This window comes from Mytilus galloprovincialis, chromosome 9 (genome assembly GCF_965363235.1).
Source record: "Mytilus galloprovincialis chromosome 9, xbMytGall1.hap1.1, whole genome shotgun sequence".
NCBI lineage: Eukaryota > Metazoa > Mollusca > Bivalvia > Mytilida > Mytilidae > Mytilus > Mytilus galloprovincialis.
The window spans coordinates 62,125,961-62,147,240 of NC_134846.1; the positions used below are offsets into that span (position 1 = coordinate 62,125,961).

A 21,280-nucleotide genomic window follows, 5' to 3' on the forward strand; every position below is an offset into this window, starting at 1 on the left:
CTGAAAATTTCAGGGCAGATATATCTAAATCTGATGAACATTTTTGCCACCAGTCAGATTTGCTCTAAATGCTTCAGTTTCAGAGATATATTTTATTAATAAACCAAAAACTGCATTTTACCCTGTGTACTGATTTTAGCCATGCCTACCATTTTGGTTCGCGAGCAGAGTCATTGGACACATTTTTAAAACTAGATACTCCTATGATAATTGTGGACTAGTTTGGTTACATTTGTTTTAATAGTTTCAGAGGAGAAGATTTTTGTAAAAGATCACAAATATTTAAGAAAAATTGGTAAAACTGACTATTAAGGGCAATAAGGGGTCACTCAACTGACCATTTTGGTCATGTTGACTTATTTGTAGATCTTACTTTGCTGAACATTATTACTGTTTACAGTTTATCTCTATCTATAATAATATTCAATATTATAAACAAAAACGGCAAAATTTTCTAATAAATTACCAATTAAGGGGTAGCAACCCAACAACCGGTTGTCCGATTCATCTGAAAATTTCAGGGCAGATTAAATTAACAATTTTAATCCGTGTCAGATTTGCTTTGGTTTCAGAGTTATAAGCCAAAATCTACATTTTACCCCTACGTTCCTTTTTTAGCCATGGCGGCCATCTTGGTTGGTTAGTAAGACTTACAAATAATTCAACATGATCAAAATGGTCAATTGACCCCTTAAGGAGTTATTGCCCTTTATAGTCAATTTTAACAATTTTCATAAATTTTGTAAATTTTTGTAAATTTACAAAATATTTTCCACTGTAACTACTGGGCCAAGATCATTATAGATAGAGACAATTGTAAGCAGCAAGGATGTTCAGTAAAGTAAGATCTACAAACACATCACCATCACCAAAACACAATTTTGTCATGAATCTATCTGTGTTCTTGGTTTAATATGCACATAGACCAAGGTGAGCGACACAGGCTCTTTAGGGCCTCTAGTTCTACATCTTATAAAAAATTAAGTAAAAGTCATGCTTCTTTTATAACAATTATCTTATATTACATACTAAACAGACATTTAGGTTTACGATTACATTTTTTTTTGGTCATGAATATTTTGCGTTCATATGCACAACATACACACGTATATATAAAGCATATTATTATCAAAGTAATACATTTAATGTAAAGTAATCTTTATTTAGAGTCGGATTTTTCGTATGTACAAATAGACATAAAACGTAAGCTGTTTAAAGGGGTTTAATAGTCTGGTATTTAATAATCTCGTAGTCAGGTCAAGGCCTGTCTACTTTGCAGAAAAAAAACCATATAAGGCAGAGATGCACTCTCTTTAGTGACCTTTGTTTTGCAGAAAAACAATACGGTAACGGAGCGCTCTCATATGTGACCTTTATTTTGTAAATGAGACTTTAAACTTAACAACTTAGGTACGAAACATTTAGTTTAGGGGGAAATGTGGGATTTCTTGATAATTCTTAAATTTCTTTTTACTGTCATCTCTAAGATTTAATTTCTTTTGCTATAAACGTCGAGCATTAAGAATTAGGTTTGCCTAAAGTATTAAAAAAAAATTTTTGAATCGGGAGAGGTTGGTTTTTTTTTCTCCAAAAATAAACTTTCCCTACATATCATACAGCTAAATTGTTGAATCCTTATCACACCTGTTTAGTATCAAACAGATAATGAATACACATTTATTGAATTCCTTTCCCTTATTTTTAGTGTGACAATGTCGAGTACGGATGCACGTGTAGTAGTTGTTGGTGCGGGCGCTGCTGGTCTGTCTGCTGCTCACCACCTGGTACAGAATGGATTTAGTAATGTTATAGTATTAGAGGCTACAGACAGGTAAAGTCATTTATTCATACTTATCATATTCTCAGCTGACTATGAGGTATTCGTTTTGCGCATTGTTGAAGGTCGAACAGTGACCTACAGTAGTAAACTATTATACATCATTTGGTCTCTGGTGTTTCCGATTTCTGGACCGACATTTTAGTTTTACCCCGACTATATTAGAGCTGAACGTATGCCATTTTCAACAATCCAAAATATGGTATTCGGTATCCGCACTTTCATCAACTTCAATCTTATTCAATGACGAAATTGGTCTATTTCAGGGATTGCTTTTGGTGTAGAAATGGTTCCACCCTAAGACTTCTCTCGACGTCTTGTAGTTAAACACTCACTAAAGTTGAATGTACAAATTCACAGGCAGACTAGGGATCAAAAAACCGACATCTGGTGTACGATGATTTGCTAATTCTTTGAAATCATATCCATGCAACACTTTTCAGGAGTTCCACATGTTCCATAGGTGGCAACACATCTGCATCTATTCATCCTACGATGTATACTCTGATTTTGCAGTGGCAATGCAAAATTTACCGTCGTGCTGCACTTATAGTGTCTTTGCATCGGAAATAAACATATTAATTCTAAAACCAGTTGTTTGCATGATACGGGTGATGTACTTTTCATATATTTTTTGATGGTATGATACTAAATCGCTAACGGGAGGGATTGTGCTTGATATTCATCTGATGAAGACATAATATTTCAGTCAGTTTAAGTGACTGGTAGTAGTCCTTTGTTTATTTATGTATCATTGTCATTTTGTTTAGTTTCTTTTGTTATCTATTCCAGCATCGGACTCGGACTTCTTTTAAACTAAGTTTACCGTGCGTGTTTTTTTTCTTTTCTATATTGGCTAGATGTATAGGGGAGGGTTGAGATCTCAACAAACATTTTTAACCCGCTGCATTTTAGCGCCTGTCCCAAGTCAGGAGCTTCTAGCCTTTGTTAGTCTTGTATGATTTTTAATTTTAGTTCATTTATATTTTTCGGAGTTTTGTATGACGTCTATTATCACAGAACTATATATACATTTTGTTTATGGACCAGCGGAAGCATCCGGGTGCGGGATTTTCTCGCTGTATTGAAGACCCATTGGTGACCCGGCTTCGCCTGTTTTCTGCTCTTTGATCGGGTTGCTGTCTCTTTGACACATTCCCCATTTCAATTCTCAATTTTACCCTTTGTATAATTTGGTAGAATAATGGAAAGTTCTCTCAAATAGCATATTACATTTGACTTCATGTTTCTATCACAAAGATATGCCTTGCACATTTAAGACATGGCAGTTTATCCTACAACAATTTTTTTCATCCTCTACTGGTCTTATAATAGAAATCAAGGTGCAGTCAACACAACCAATTACATTCAGCTGCATCAAGCACATACCATGATACTGTAAAAATCTTATTTAATTCAGCTGAGTGCTGGTTGGTCATTGGCGAAATTTAACTCGGTCAGTGATGCACATTGATTCTATAACGGAGGATATTGAACAACTCAGATTTTCCCAAGAGTATCTCCTATTTCGAACACGAAGCTCCCATTTTCATAATACATTGCACTGAGGGGAGTGGACACAACGCCTGCATAAATATTACTGTTTTACCACTTTATATATGATGTTTAATATGTTAATTTTTCCATTGTGTATACATTGTATTGTTTGTATATGCCTTCAACCCCTAGGGGTATAAATGTGCATTTCATAAATAAATAAATTGTTATGCACAAGGTTGCCAACATTTGTCAGAATGGAAAATTTGCGAAGTTGACCTTTCAAGGCGTAGGAAAAATTTATCTGCAAAGTCAAATATGCTCTGTCTAGTTAAGACGGTAGCAAGATATAACATCTGTGTCTTTTGTCCATGATATAAATCCTTTCTCAGAAACACTTTTCTCGTCTAAAGACTCGGCATCGGTTGTGTCTTAAAATATGCAAGGCGACGGCCATATATTATCTACGGTGCAGTCCGGTGTATCCGCGCACCTAAGACTTATGACTACAATATTATCGAAAATAAAACAACACCTACCTAAAAAAAAACGCCGTTTTGATGTGCTTTTATCCAATATTGAATCGTAGAAGTAGATCTAAAGAAAGTACCTTCAGCTTGTAAGTTCGTATGACGTCATGTTTAGCCATGACGCCTTTGTGCTCAAATCATTCATTTTGGCGGAATTTTATGTTATTTCAAATTTATACATTTTTCAAGCTCTAACGTATTATTTCTTTTTGTACATTTACAATCGGATTCTATTAGAATCCGATTGCAGTACTGTAGTTGAGGGAAAACGGTACTATTTATTCTGCCATAGGCGACAATACTAACATTTTCTAAGTTTACCACTTTTTATAATAAAAACCTGGATAAAACAGTTATGTGTGGTGTTAGTACTTTATTACTCTATTTTAAAAATTGAAGCCAAATAGTATCATGACCAATTTCCAACGGAGCTTGTTTATGTTATCCATGCCCACCGTCATTTTGCAGCAAATTTATAAAATTTTGAAATCCTTTTCGAATAATTCTCTAGGAAATATTTCAATAGGTTTTAAAATTTATATTGTAAATATAAACACTGCAGTTAGATAAATAAAAAAATATATTGTACCCTTACATCCAATCACGGCGCTCCTAAGTTGACTTCCTTCACCTGTCTTGGGTACAAAAAAGGCCAACCTAATGCTAGGAAAATTAAATACTACCGTTTTCCCTTGAAGAGTTGCCACCGTCAATTTTGATTTTCTCCGTTTTACTGTCTCCGCTATGCGTCGCCAGTAAAACTGCACTTGTGACCGTCAAATCGCCAATTGAAATGCACAAAATGACACAGAAATTAACAACTATAGGTCACCGTACGGTTTTTAACAATTATGTCTATTTTAAGCTTATGCGATGCGTTCGACTTAGTCCATGATAAAAACGACAAAACCCATTCGTAGCTACATTCTTCCTCAAACACGCATATCTGTATGTATATATATATATATATATATATATATATATATATATATATATATATATATATATATATATATATATATATATATATATATATATATATATATATATATATATATATATATATATATACATGTATAATATCAGTAACAACCCGTTAAGACATAAGAAATGAAAGTATGTAAATTGAAATAAAAATCACTTTAAATGAATAAGTATTTCGGTAATTGAATGGCTTAAATAGGCAAATGCAAATAGTTAATAAAAACACCGAAATATTAGTTCAAATACAATATGTAACTATGCAAAATCCTAGGAAGTAATAATTGCAGATGAAGTAAAAAAATAAACACCCAACTTTTTGGACCGATTGGATTCCAAAGCTTCCAATCATTATAGGTATTTTGGCCTCAGGCCCAATCTTGATCTTAAACGCCTTAAATGATGAAGGCTTATATAGAAAAAAAATACGTTGTCTTTGCTGTGAGTGGTATCATTTGTTTATTAGTCTTTATTTGAACTCGCAAAGTGCTGCAGAATCAAAATAAAAATGTAAATTTACAAGCAAAATCTAGCTTAGAATTTTTTAAATGCAAATTATTAAAAAATTGACAGGCTTTTAGGTATATTGTATTTTCTGCATAATTTAACTAGTGATTGCTATCTTGAACACCAAAAACAAAAGTCCGTTTTAAATGTGGAAAAGCTTATAAAACTACCAATCTGCAAGTGTGCGGGTTGTCAACAAAACCTTGAATTAGTCGGATGAAGGTCAGTAGAAAAGTGCAAATTGTACATTTAGCTTACACGCAATCCGTAATAGGACATCAATAGTCACAATAACGTAACCCTGTGACCCCTTCTATCACTATTACCGTATCATAACTAGCCTTCACAGTCTTTGACATCGAGACGTTATGTCATCAACAGACATGAACTTATATTTGACCTCGTCTTTTAATGTTCAGTAGACAACAAGAAACAAATTCAAAAGAGGCAACTGAACACTGTACGTGTGCCTAGACATCATTACACCGGTCATCTCATTTTATCCTACTTAGCCTTTCCTTGGAAACTTTCAACAAATAGGCATCTCTTTTATATGTTTTCCTAAACCAGTATATAAAGTTCTATCAGAAAATTAGTTTTTGGGAATTTATCATCTGCAAGGAAGCAGGCAATATGATTAGACGTTCATTCTAGACATTCCTATATTCGACTCTAGTTCGTAAACCTGTTCACTCATTTGTTGGTAACACATTTCGCTAGATTTTTTCCACTGCAAGTGTGTCACAATTTTTCAGACACAAAAACTATTTTGAAATATCATCGCAAGAAATAACGATTATAAACAGATGTATTTCAGCGGAAGGTATTTGAACTACTTATTATTTTTTAATCTTCGTTGCGAACAGGGTTCACATTGCACCCTGTAAATTGGTATATTTTTTTACTGGTATTTGATAATATACGTGAATATATTTAACAGAATTGGAGGAAGAATTCATACAGTAGAGTTTGGAGATGGTATTATAGAACTTGGTGCGAACTGGATACATGGGACTGGCAAAGACAATTCCATGTATACACTTGCCAAAGAGAAAGGGTTGATCATGGAACCATATGTTTTCCTGGACAGGTGAGATGTAGTTTATTCACAGAACACCGTACTGTCACAACAGTACCCATTTATTTTATAATATTTAGCACTTTAATGACACTGAATAACACGATCACCTAGCATATATCATATTCTGATGTCAACTCAGAGTTGCTTTACCTACCTAATTAGATAATGCATAGATTATATTCTACAGTGCTGGTACTATACACTTGTAATTCGCGTAGATTAGACTCCTTTTTCTTCATGTTTAATAAATTTTTTTATATCCATTTGTGAAAATGTGCTAGATAAATTCTTTTTTGTCTTGTTTTCTTAGATTTTCGTATGCTAATGTAGTATTAGTAGTGCGCTCGATAGTAGAAGTCATTCGCAATTATGTTTCAGGATTGAAGGTGATTGGTGTACTGAAGACGGGTCAATCATTCCTAAACCATTGATAGTTAAAGCTTGGGACATCTTTTGCAATATTGAAGACACGCTAAGTACATTTGTACACAAAACGGATATACAAATTAGTCAATCTGAATTTATGGAAAGTAGTTTGGAAACCGCACTAAACGAATTTAAACCCGAGGACCAGGATTTGGTTAAGGCTGCGTTCCACTGTATGATAAACTATTTGGGATTTCATGAAGGCGATTATTTAGAGAAGGTATCATTGAATCTAAATGGATTGTTTGAAAACATTTCTGGTGGAAACGTTAAGATTCCACCTGGATTTTGTGAAATTTTACGAACCATCACAGCAGAAATAAAAGATGTCCCAGTAGAATTTAAAAAGGTTGTTAAGTCAATTGACTACTGCAATTCGTCCGGTAAGGTGAACATTTGTTGTAATAGTAATGCAGCAGACGAAAAATATGTAGCGGACCACGTGATACTCACGTGTTCTCTTGGTTATATGAAAGCCCATCTCAATGACCTGTTCACACCTACATTGTCTGTAGAAAAAAAGGAATCTGTTAACAGAATGGGTTTTGGAAAAGTAAACAAAATATTTTTATTTTTTGACAAACCATTTTGGAGTAAAGGCGACGGAGGAATAAAACTTGCTTGGAAGCAGAAGCTAGATAGTTTTGATAGTGATCAATGGTATAGGTCAATATTTGCTTTCGATGAGGTCCTTAACAATCCAGATGTATTAGTAGCATGGATACACGGAGATGCCGCAGCATATATTGAAACGTTGTCAGATTCTTTTGTTTTAGAAACTTGTAAAGATATACTGCAAAAATTCACGAAGAAAAATAATATCTGTCCAACTGGTATCAAGAGGTCATTTTGGTGCTCAAATCCTTTTACTCTTGGGTCTTACAGTTATTATGCTGTTCATTCACAGTCAGCTGACATTAAAAATATAGCTGAACCTTTATATAATGATGGGAAACCAGTCGTGTGCTTTGCAGGAGAAGCAACAGAGGAAAGATACTTTTCAACAACACACGGTGCAAGGTCTTCGGGAATTCGTGAGGCTGAAAGAGTTATAGATTATTATATAAAATGAACAAAATAGACGTGCAAAGCATTGACAATTTTTGTGATAGTTTGAACCTATAAAAGAAAGAACTTAAATAAAATCATGAAATAGGAATGAAACATATATTTTGCTAATGTTTTATGCATATGACCGTTTATTGGGGTATTATGGATACAAAAATATATAGTGTATAAATTCATAACACAAAAACCTTGAAGGCTTTTACTGATTCTTTTCCGCCCTATTAGCAAACATCATCGAGAAGTAAGATTTATGACTGGTTGGCACGAAGTACGAGTGATGATACCGGGATAGTTGGCATGCTCTCCTGCAAACTTTTTACTATAGTATTTATGAGCAAGAATATTAAAAATCAAACCTAGTGTGTTCATATCATATAAAAATATGATCGTGCTGATAATCTAATATGCATGCATTATTTATCGCTAGAAGTAAAGGCATCCATTTACTATTATCACTTATTTCAATCCACCATTATCACCTATTTTCATTCATCCTCATCACCCATTCCATTCATCATTACAACCTACATTCTTTTCAGTTTGAATGCCCTTATACATTAAATAATAATAATCTGTTTCATAATTTTTTTTCATGAAATATATTTTGCTGACTGTCCATTCATTTCGTAATTATTATAGTCATTGTAAAGACCGACAAATACGTCATAAATATTTAGAACGAAAACTGTTTGACACATGAACAACGTCTCCATTCACCATTATCACCTATTTCCATTCACCATTATCACCTATATTCTTTTCAGATCGATTGCCCTCATATATAAGTTAATATTATGTTTCATATTTTTTTTCTCATGAAATATATTTTACTGTCAGTCCAGTAATTTCGTAATTATTATAGTCACTGTAAAGACCGGCAAATACGTCATACATATTTAGAACGAGCACTGTTTGACATATTAACGATTAATCGAATCAAAGTGAATAAAACTTTGACGAAGATTCTGAACGGCACAAATGTCTTCTATTCAATTCCACTTGTTTCGAATGTACAAAATGGTGCTGTAAGCGTAAAATGCATTGTCGTTTGTTTATGTGTTACATATTTGTTTTTCGTTCATTTTTTTTTTACATAAATAAGGCCGTTAGTTTTCTCGTTTGAATTGTTTTACATTTTCTTATCGGGGCCTTTTATAGCTGACTATGCGGTATGGGCTTTGCTCATTGTTAAAGGCCATACGGTGACCTATAGTTGTTAATGTCTGTGTCATTTTGGTCTTCTGTGGATAGTTGTCTCATTGGCAATCATACCACATCTTCTTTTTTTATACTGTTTCGAATAGAGGTAGTTAGTAAACATCCACCCAAATAGACTTAATAAATATAAGAAGATGTGGTATTAATGCCAATGAGACAACTCTCGATCCAAGTCACAATTAGTAAAAGTCGACCAATATAGGTCAAAGTTCGGCCTTCAACACGGAGCCTTGGTTCACACCGAACAGCTAGCTAAAAAGGATCTAAACATACAAATAAAATGGTCCGAGACCACAATTATTTCGTAGTGCATTTCTTTTAGAACATAAATGAAAATAAAAAAAATCCCACCTGCGCTTTCTCAAAGAAACTTTTACAGTGTGTTGTACTACTTTTGGGACAAATTATATCAAAATTATAGAAAACTTCATCGTCTCTAACTCAATATATGGACAATTTTATCTTTAGGGCGTCTTGAAATCTTTTGACAGCTTCCGAAGTGCTATTTTTCAACCTTTTTCACCTGGACGAAATCACTACTTTCCTTTAAAATTCTGGACCCAATTTTTTTTACAGTGTAATTTCACCCCCCTACTTGCAATTTGAGGCATTAAACATGGAGAAATAAATTTGGAAGAGGTATAAAAATTAATGGCAAGTAACCCACTGTCAACACTAGGGACTATATTTCCAATGTGCTGTTGATGAATTGTATAGAATTTTGATGGGTTCAAAACAAATTATGTTATTTTGCTTAGTGTCTCATGTAAAACCTCAAGTTTATATAAATTCTACTTTTCATCCTTTCTTATTTCAAAATATAACATCATATTAATCCATAATAATCCATCTTCACGACATAGATCTAATTTACGGAATAATTGTATGTACTGTAAATCAAAAGTTGCAAGTAAATTCGTAACTCCGCTGGACACTGAAAAATTTACCACACCTTTTAAAATGTACATTTAAAATTATCTTTTGTAAAACTTGACAGGACTTTAATGATCAGCGATTTTTACCTCCTCCTGTGAGAAATGCCAACAGTCGTATAACGAAGAGGTAGCGAATCCGATGTAACATATCACAATATTTTCTAGTAACTCATTGCAGGAAGGACAACCCTTGGCTAACCCAGTGTGGTAGTAGGATAGATAGTAAGATAGTACAGCTAGCCACGGAAATATTTGAAGATATTGAGAGAGAGCTTGATGAGGAAATTGATAACAGTAAGCAGCTATCCTGTGAAGATTACTTTAAAATACGTTTTCAAGAGAAACTTAAACAAAGAAAAGAAAACGAAAGCGTACAGATACAAACTGTCCTTGATTCGTTGATGAAAGGGTTTAGTTTGTTTACAGGAGACGAGGCCAGATTTATTTCTGCCAACCTCTTGCACATGAGCGAAGAAATCGATGGCGTAGATATCACTGTTCCGCAAGGTTTGTCTGGCGTTTTGCAGAGTCTAGTAGATGAGCTTCCAGTTAACACAGTCAGATACAAACGATATGTGAACCAAATTCAGTGGAATAGTGGTATTGACAACAAGGAGGTCACGATATATTGTGATTTTGATACCTCAGTTGACGAATACGTTGCTGATCATGTTATCATAACATGTCCACTTGGTCATTTGAAGCAAAACCATGAACAACTTTTTGAACCATCCCTGCCAAACGTTAAAATCGAAGCTATTGAAAGGTTTGAACCAGGAAAAGTTGAAGCAATTTTCCTCCATTACGAAAAGCCGTTTTGGAGCAAGGGGAAAGGCAGTTTCTTTATTTCACAAGAAAGGATTGATGGTAAATCATCTGGAATCTGCTGTGGATACGAGTCAGCATACTGGATTCGTGAAATTCCAACCTGTTCAAATGTTTTGTTAATATGGATTTATGGAAGCGATACTGACCATATTAAATCCCTTACAGATACCGCTATTGCAGAAAGATGTACAAACCTTTTACGGCAATACTTGGGCGACAAGGATATCCCGGAACCAACATCAGTTAAAATAACATCGTGGTGTTCAGATCCATTATTCCATGGAGCTTATAGTTACTTGTCTACCAAATCAAATGCAACGTGCGTAACGGATATTGCAGAACCACTTTTTGTTGGCGAAAAACCAGTTTTATGCTTTGCAGGGGAAGCAACTCACGACAAGTGGTTTTCATATGCACATGGGGCAAGAAGTTCAGGAATTCGCGAGGCAGAACGAATTCACATTTTTTATTCCAAATGAAACTCAATTTCAGAGATAAGTTCTCCAAACACTAGTTAACGTATCATTTAAAAATGATATCTTTCTACTTTATTAAACGTTAACCCTAACTGTGTCATGATCAATGAAAACAATATCAGAGAACCTTTTTTTTATATATTAAATTTGAGGCTAATTTCAGAAGAAAAAGAAAGGGTAATGACCGGCTCTATCTTGATATTTAACTAAAACTTAAATCCAGCAGTAAAATTGTTTCAAAACTGGCATTCTTACTAATACAGGAATCATCACTTGTTATACGCATGAATAGAAAATATAATAAACAGACTATCTTTTTTCATGATCTCTATGCTTCAAAATAAGACTGGTGTTTGTACAGAGAGGGCTATTGTATTCATTTGGCGAAATATCATCAAATATAATTATGGATTTGTCTATTCTCCTTATAGGTCCCATTTGGTCATACAGCTCATTCAATTCAAAAATTATTCCAGTATTTATACATTGTTGATTTCAAATGTTTATGGTTTGGTCGGTCTTGATTACAGGCAGAAAAATGCTAGGGCGCACCAAGGTCTTAACTTGTTGTTTCATAATAAAGAAGTTACTACGCCCATAGACTACCCAACTCTTAAGTACATAAGACTAATAAAATCAAACTAAAGTTCAAATTGAATACCCACACGACAGTGCCATGTGCTGATTTTAATTGTACAATATGATACATAATATCATGTCGAAAAAATATAGTCAAGTAATTTATGATTACTACTGAAATCAAAACATTTCATATAACATCAAATAACTTCACATAAGCAAGACAAAACAAATAAAAATTAACTGAGAAACACGTCTAGTCGAGTCGGCCCTGTCGTGCTGAATGGCTATATCCCATGAAGCGCGGGAATACAAATAACGGTCTATGAGCAGACAACTAGAAGAAATTAATTTCAATCTTATTCAGTTCCTTCAAAGGGTTGAAATTACATATTCAACCCGAACCATTTAAAGTACATCTACTTGCAAACCATTCAAAACCGATTAACGTGACCACCATCTAAAAAAATATAATATTGCTAATTTTCTCTGAACTACTACAACTTATTGTCACAAACATTTCTGTTATCATCTTACAGATTAAAAGTATTCTCACTATATCATATAGACTGGTTCATATTACAGCCATTCAAATATTTTATAAGTACATGCATGTCCAGGACGAGAACAAGTTAACAATAAATGCAATAGGTAGGTTTTGTAATAGAGGCCATGCGGAATAAATGGACTACCACTAGAAAATGAGGGTATATTGGATATTGTTGCAAGGGTTCTTTTAACATGCAAAGAGCATGGCACTCTCTTTACACGAGGCATCGGATGTAACGTCCCCATTCCGACTGGACATGGCTGTAATCTTTATACATTCTGCACAGCCAAATGGACGCCCCACTTTGGCAAGCGTTAACTTTTACTGCCGGTCGGAAGAAGACCAAGTTATCATATTTCGTTTCCCAAGTCACCCTTGGGGGATTACATATAGGGAGTCATGTCACAATGTGTATTGATTATGTAGACAAATCAAGCCATCTAGCAAAATAACCTTTGTAAAATATATGCAATCTTTTAAAAATAATATCTTCTTGGAATCCTAACAGGGGAGTGAAATCTAAATTATAAAATGGCTTTTACTGCAGATTGACGATTCAAACATTTAGTTGCGTACTTTGTGGTATATTTTATTAACATGGAGAGCATTATAAGATACTAGAAAATGTGAAAGTTAGTAAGGTAGCCTGATGTTCGTGTTTTACTTACTGGTTACTAGTATATTATACTATTATGAAATGATCGATATTTTACATGTGGACGATGACCATTTTGTTTGAAAAAAAAAACAATACCAAAGGTGTCGAAGAATAACCATCATCGTAAAAAACGACTATATGAAACACAATACACATAATGCCAAGTATTGAGCAAGGCGAATCCCCCCCCCCCAAAAAAAACAACCCAACGTTTGTGAAGTCAGAAGTTCCAGATAGGAAGGAAGTTTCTATTACATGAATTCGTGGCATCCGATACCCTAATGAAAATCCTGTACTGAGTCTTGTCCGGAGGCAAGTGCCAAAAAAAAAAAAAAAAAAAAAAAAAGAGACCGACTGTTTAAAACAAATGATTATCATTAGTCATCTAAGTCATAGATTTTCCGTAACGATTAAAATCGTGAGAAAAATCCGAAAATCTTTCTTAATACATAGATGATGTCAATGTTATAAAACTGTTATGATATATTAAAATACAATTTTTTATCGGTTAAAGCATAAGTCAGGCAGTTTCAAATTAAGTTGAAAAAAAGTCGATTTCGATCTGAGTTAAGATTGAAAAGTAAATGACCGGTCCTTCGGAATATAAAATCACTGTTTTTGTTTCCTAATCCAATATATAAATATCTGTAGTATAAGTTAACAATTACTCGTACTTAGTATTTCTAATTATGAATGTGAAATTTATATATGAAATATATGTACACTTATTTTCTTTTTATCATAGTTATATTGAATATAATAGAATGTATATACAGTTTTTCTTATAACCTCCATTTTGAAAAGATTCTTGTATAAAATGATACCTAACGCACAAACAAAGAACCTCATTTATTTGCCAATCAGGGTAACGAGCAGAAATAATGATAATTTATTTTATTAGGAAAATATTCTTATTTTACTTTTATTTATTAACCATCTATGTACATTATAGCCAAAAATGATTGTTTATTAAAAATTACATATTTTCTGTAATGGCCCTATTTTTCTGTAATGGCCCTGTTTTTTCTGTAATGGCCCTGTTTTTCTGTAATGGCCCTGTTTTTTCTGTAATGGCCCTGTATTAATGCCCAGTTTGTCTGTATTAAGCCCAGTAACACTGTGTATCATCGCCACCGGAAATTGGGTACTAACGAAGCGGAGAGAAATAGAAAAAAAAGTAAACAAGTTAAGAATTCATCCAATTTAAAGCATTTCCACTCATTTGATGAGGGTGCCGCTTAAGAAATGATTTTCTGATATATAATTCTTTAAATTATTAGGCCGATAGGAACAAAATTAATTCAAGATTTTGTGTAATACCCCAAAACTTGCCACTTAGTACCGGAAAATTTCGAGGTCGATCGTCCTCTGTCGCTCCATTCTCAAGATATTGAACTGTTTTTCATTATTTTTCTAGACACATTTTTAGATTATTATAGTGTGGCATTATATTTACTGAAATTTGTTGTCAAAAACATGTTTTTTAAAGAATATGGACAAAAACATTGTTTGTTTGTTGTACGGCGAATTGCAGGACGTTGTACGGCGAATTGCAAAATAACAACTTTTGTGTGTACGGCGTCTTGCAATATATCATATTTTTAAGAGGAAATTAATCACTGTTTAGATAAAATCAGGTGACGATATTTTGTTGATATCAAAGCTTTACAGGCTTATAAATATACAAAATGTCCAACTTATCAAATATTATTAAATACATGCCGTTAATTCAGTTCAGAAGGCCTCTGTTGCGTACCGCTTTTCGATTTTGTACAAAAAGGTTTTTTCAACCATATTATCCTAAATACATTTATATATCGTTATACTACTAGCGACTGTTGTCTTTTTGTTTTAGTGTAAATTCAATAAAATAAACCGTCCATTCATCGTTTGTTGGTGCTAGCTTTAAAAAAACAGTGGAGATGTGGTATGATAGCAAATAAGATAACTATCCATCAGGATAAAATAAAGTATATGCTATCGTACGGCCTTCAACAACGAAAACTCCTACGAAAACTCGTACCTTATATAGCTGAGACTACTATAACAGTTATAGTAGTCTCAGCTTGTAGTCTCAGCTTGTAGTCGGCTATAAAAAGCACTGACAGAAAAATGTGGAAGGACTCAACAAGAAAACTAACGGCCTTACTTATATACAGTGTAACACTGAAACAATTTATGAAAACAACAAATAAGATAGAGATGAAGCAACGAAAATCACCGAACCACAGGATCGAAAATTCGGACAGACAAAATTAAGAAAATACTTTGTTTTCATCGAAAGTAAGGAGAAAAAAATCGTGAATTGCATTTCGAATTAATTTTCTTGTCTGTTTCTTTTTGAAAATATATAATTTGTATACATCTTAAATGCTGTGAAGCAAATGGTATTTCTATCTAATGCATTTTATCTAATGCATAATTAGATATGGGGGGGGGGGGGGGTGGGGGTCCGTTAACATGTTAACAACACCTCGATTTTGGCAAAAACTGTTAACAACAAATTTTAAATGCTGATAAGAGTTAACAGCAACTTTAATTTACTTTTTCCAAACGAACTCAAAAGCAATGAAAAGGGGAAGTGCATATATTTTCAATGTATACAAAAGTTTGAAAACCACTGTACAAAGTCGCAGAAATGCCAAGCTCCATAAGGAATCTTATATGAAGCTGACTAATTTTCAGAAGACACACGCAAGTACCATATTTTTTTAATTGACACATGGACAGACAATTGAACGGATGGAAAAACAGACGGAGTGATTGACTCCAAGAAAAAGGACTATTTCATGAATAATCGAAAATGCTTCAAAAATCAAAAGGGAGGCTTCTTCTGGTTATGTATATTGTTGAGTAAATGTTTTATGTCAATCAGTCGTAGCAACTTGGGTTATCTTCATGACGTAGGAAAGTAAAACACACAGAATGAGTGAATACTATAGGGCGGGGCTCTTATAAATTATGGTTACATCTCAGTCAGGGTTTTTCATACGACTCATTGCTTACATGATTCTATTAAAAGGAATTACATCTCCAAGTCCTAATTAAGAACTGTGAGCTGAAATAAAAATCTCCATCTTTACATTTCTGAAGTCTTAGACTAGCAATTTGACATCAATTTGAGAACCAAGTCCTCATTTTTCGGCCTCTTCTACCAGGCCACACTGTTCAGTTATTTTGCGAATTGCAAATTGAAAAGGTACTTTATTTTTCACAATTCCGTCCAGGTACTCTGGGTCAATATAACTTATCAAACATTTCATATACATCTCAATTATTTTCATCATAGGACTGACCAGGGTTTCAGCTGGATAAGAAGTGCCCTTTCCTTTTAACGTTTTGGATACATTACAAATAGAAGCCAGATATAACTACATTGGTTAGACGTATAAAGAGGGGCATGAGATATCCCTAAACATGTTTAACACTGCCGCATTTGTTGCACCTGCATGTCCGTAACCTTTGCTACATTTGTATATAGTCTTGTATTTATTTCATTTTTTAAATTTTGGTTCATTTATATGTTTTAAGAACAAACATTGAACTTCTACCCCCTTTTTGTAGTTAAATGATTGCTCACTTAGGAGACAGCTTCAGGTATCAGGGCCGTAACTAGGGTTCGAATTCAGGGGAGGCAGGGGTTTAGGACCGCCGATTGAGGCCCCTTAGAGATTTTTTTCTCGCAGTAAAATGGCTAAAAAAGACCCGTTTTCCTTCGATTTACTTACTTTAAGAAACATCAGTATTGCTTGAATCTGGAAGCAATTTTTATGCAAAAACAAACTGAGATTGCTGTTCGGGGTAAGCCAAGGCTCCGTCTTGAAGGCCGTACTTTGACGTACAATTATTAACATTAAATACATTGTGACCGCGGATTTTGTTCTCAATTGATCCTTGAAGCAATTTATTATAAAAACAATTATTATCTGTATTTAAAGATATTTTTGTTAGAAATCAAACTGGTAAGTTAAAAAAAACATATAAAGCAAGATCATAGAAAGCAAGATATTTTTTTGTCGAGGACCTTGACTTTTAATATTGTTGAAAGCTGAACAGACATGTATATAACTACAACCAGGGACTTTCTAAACTAGTATAACTTTCTAAACTAGTATATACTTAGTTTAGAAAGTCTCTGCTTCAAAAAATGGGAGTGTTTAACTACTAAGGTATGGAACATAATGTTCTCGTACGATCGGCCGGGAGACTTTAAAAAAATGACACAACAGCTGATTCAGCCGGTAACGAATTTCCAATATCATAAAAGATTCACAATACAAAGGGAACTTCTTCTGCTTAATGGAGCCCCTAAATAAATGTGAATAGTTAAGTTTTATTCAAAATTGTCGAAAGCAAAGTTTCAAATGTGTTCTCGTTCGAATACTGAAAACAGACGGACGGCCACACGAAAAATAAAATACTGAAACGGTTCACTTTCGGTAAAAAATCCAGAAAATGACAGATATATCACGTATCATGATAACACTGTTAAAACTGTAAACTTGTGTTGTTTATAATATAAATTCAAGTTCTTCGTGTACATATTGTCAATATTTCATTTTATTACATATATATCATTATATTAATATTTATATAAAAAAAATTTGGTGTAGAAAATTCAGGGGAGGCAATTGCCTCCCCTGCCTCATAGGCAGTTACGGCCCTGGGTATATCAATACACAAGTACAAGTTTAGTTTCGCATTATAGCCATGGTGAATTTTCTAAATATGAAAGTTTTTGTACAATTGAATTGATTTTGGATATTTGGATAATAGTATATCCTTCCTAGTGGGTTTATATGAACATTTAGATTGTTTTTAGCATGTTTTATAAGCCATTTTTCAGTTTGAACGTCCATACGTTCCTACCCGTACCGCCATAGATTTAGAAATTTTGTAATGTTTTTCAACAAAGATTTGACGCTCGATCTTTTCAATTCAATTTTATGGAAAAAAAACAGCAGAAATGCATATGATTTTTTTTTTACCTTTTGATAGATATATGTCTATGGTTTCAGAAAAGGTATCACTCTTATTGATTGAAATTTTCCTTCGGACCAAATTTTTGAGATCTTTGTGACATGTTCAATCCCCTATTTTGCAATATTTGGTATCAAATAAATGCTGGTTGTTGCCATGGTTACACAAAAAAAAGAAGATTATATTTCACCATTATTACTATTGGAAATCAAATTTATGGACGATTCTCTTTCCATAAATATACACATGCATAACTCAAATAGTAAGCCTTATTTATTAGGAAGGAAGGGAAAGAGGGTGTTTAAAAATTATGAGTGTTAATTCTAAGTTTTTTGTCCTATCTGTGAATTAACACCACACCCTAGTGCATAATTTTCTCGTTGCGTTGGGTTGTTTCTTCTATATATTTGGTCGGGCTTCTGTTTATCTGACATTTTCCTCATTTCCATTCTCAATTTTATCAAGGATTTACTATACTCAAATATTTTTTAAAGATATGTACAGTTACATATATGCTGTTTGTCACTCCTTTGTGAAAGCAACAGAGATGGACAGCACATTTTAATGTAAATAACAGTTAACAAATAAACAGTTAACAACATTGCAAATTTTAACAAAACAGATTACAAACAGTGGGTTAAAAACAGTTAACAGTTTTTAAAATTTATCAGTGAAATAACAATTTAAAACAAATTAAAACCTTGAAAAGGACAAAAACAGTTGAACATAAAAGGGTACCCCACCCCCCCTTAAATATTTGAACTTAATACTTCATTTTCTTTGAAAGGACGGTAAATAACTATTCTATAATTAGCAAGTTGCCATACAGTTGAAAACAAGTTGCCATACAGTAAATTTGTCAACACGAGCAAGTTGCCGTACACTAGACTTTATTTCTTATGGTCTATATTCTTTAAAATACATCTTTTTGACAACAAATTTCAGTAAATATGATGCCACACTATAATAATCTAAAAACGTGTTTGGAAAAATAATGAAAAACAGTTCAATATCTTCAGAATGGGGCGACAGAGGACGATCGACCTCGAAATTTTCCGGTACTAAGTGGCAAGTTTTGGAGTATTACACAAAATCTTGTATTAATTTTGTACTTATCGGCTTAATAATTTAAAGAATTATATATCAGAAAATCAATTCTTAAGCGACATCCTCATCAAATGAGTAGAAATGCTTTAAATTGGATGAATTCTTAACTTGTTTACTTTTTTTTCTATTTCTCTCCGCTTCGTTAGTACCCAATTTCCGGTGGCGATGATACACAGTGAGTAAGGGTTTTTAATAAAGTTAATAAAATTAAGTTGTAAAGAGTATAATACCTTTTTGTATTTTATTTTATTTAGTAACCAGCAACCAACATTAAAGAACCATATTAAGGGATCACTGTTCATCCTGTTTTTCAACACATAACTTGTTTCAACTTTATATCTTGGATATTTGGTATATTTAAAAGCTTTATCATGGTGAAGTACAAATATTTTTTTTCAAACTAAACTGTCATTAAAAGAGTAAGAGGGTACATCAAGTTGGCAGAAACGCATACACTTTTGTTCAGTTGGTTAATAAATGTATTAAGAAATGGGTGTTTTTATAATGGCCCTTTTATATGTCCTCAGTCAGTAATAATGGCCTCGGATGTCTGTAATGGACCTCGGCGTTGCCTCGGGCCATTACAGACTTCCTCGACCATTATTACAGACCTTGGACATATAACAGGGCCATTATAAAAACACCCATTCATTAATACTATAATAATAATGGTTAACAACGAACTGAATTAAACATTATATAAAAGTAAAATAAATAAAAAAAAATGGTTAAACAGAGTTTACACTGTGAAACATGATAATGGTAGTTTTCATATATTTGATTAATGTCTAATATCAAAGTAAATGAGATTCGTAATTTGTAATATTTAAAAATAAATGGGTCATATAAGTATGACCAATTGTGTGTTACTCTGGACCATTGACTAGACTGCACACCTCTATGTATTATCATTATTTATTAAATTGAAATAACGTAAATGCGTATATAATCATATATATCTATTGCTCAATACAATGATAACCTAATTCAATATTTTATTTCTGTTTTCATTTAAAACACCCAATTATGGGTAAATGCCAATAGCAGTCCATCACGTGTTTCTAACAAACACGTCATAGGGTCAAATCGACACTAAAGCTATGGGAGTCATATGCATAAATAATTGTGGGTTCATCAAAAGTAAAATGGTCTATTTAACGTTCACTGTTCAAAACCTTTAAGTCTAAGCATATCGACTTGATTTTGAATAGAATTTTTCATTGAAATCATATCCATACAGAAACAGTGGTATGCTATACTTTTAATTTAGTGGCTGACAGAACACCAAAACTTGTACCAACCAAGTTCTAGATATATATCCAAGGATACCGATTTCATACTGTGCGGACTTCGCAGTACGTCTGTTAGGAATATTTTTCGTTAATTAACACAGCACCCCAACTGCAATAACCACATAAATGTAAAGATAATATGTTTGTAGGTGTCTAAAATGTATAAAGGTCTAAATTGTTCCAAGTTTAAAATAAGTTTTGAATAAATTAAAACAGAAATTTTCAAAGAAATGTAACAAACACAGAATTTCTTCAAATAGCAAAACACTTTAAATAAGACATATTAGGCAACCATAGTTTGAGATGTGTGCCTACTCTATAATCCTTGCCTTGGAGTATGACAGTATCTAAACACTTTGTCTGACGTTTAACGGACCTTTGAATTTATTTATGCTGATATTGGAAATTTGTCGTGGTCTATACACCGGGGGACATTGTAGATACCCTTCTGCAAAACAAACTTTTTACTCTATCAACTCGCTCTGCTTGTTTCAAAAACGTGAATTTATTTTAATAATTATATTAATAATTTGTTTCCATCTGATATTATTATTCGACTCTGATAATGGTCATTTGGTCGTTGTGTGTAAAAGAATGAACAAAAACTTCGGTAAATACCAACAAAATAAATGATACCTTTGCACCATAATGTCAAATCCGAACTGAATGATTGGTTAAGAAATTAACTAAATGCTAGAGATTTTAAAAAGTTTCTCTATAAAAGATAATA

At 33.2% G+C, this 21,280-nt stretch overlaps 1 protein-coding gene across 3 annotated transcripts in view; it reads left to right on the forward strand.

Annotated features, from left to right (window-relative positions):
* Positions 1-21,280, forward strand: part of LOC143045544 (spermine oxidase-like) — a 41,544-nt gene that overhangs the window by 17,601 nt on the left and 2,663 nt on the right. The window contains exons 2-4 of one of the 3 annotated variants that reach the window (XM_076218122.1): positions 1,706-1,831; positions 6,293-6,442; positions 10,259-13,375. In XM_076218122.1, the coding sequence (XP_076074237.1) occupies positions 1,713-1,831; positions 6,293-6,442; positions 10,259-11,387 (1,398 nt within the window). In that variant the 5' untranslated portion in view covers positions 1,706-1,712 and the 3' untranslated portion in view covers positions 11,388-13,375. Of the gene's footprint in view, positions 1-1,705; positions 1,832-6,292; positions 6,443-6,811; positions 8,122-10,258; positions 13,376-21,280 lie in introns of those variants that run through there. The other 2 variants (XM_076218123.1, XM_076218124.1) reach the window with 2 other exon arrangements.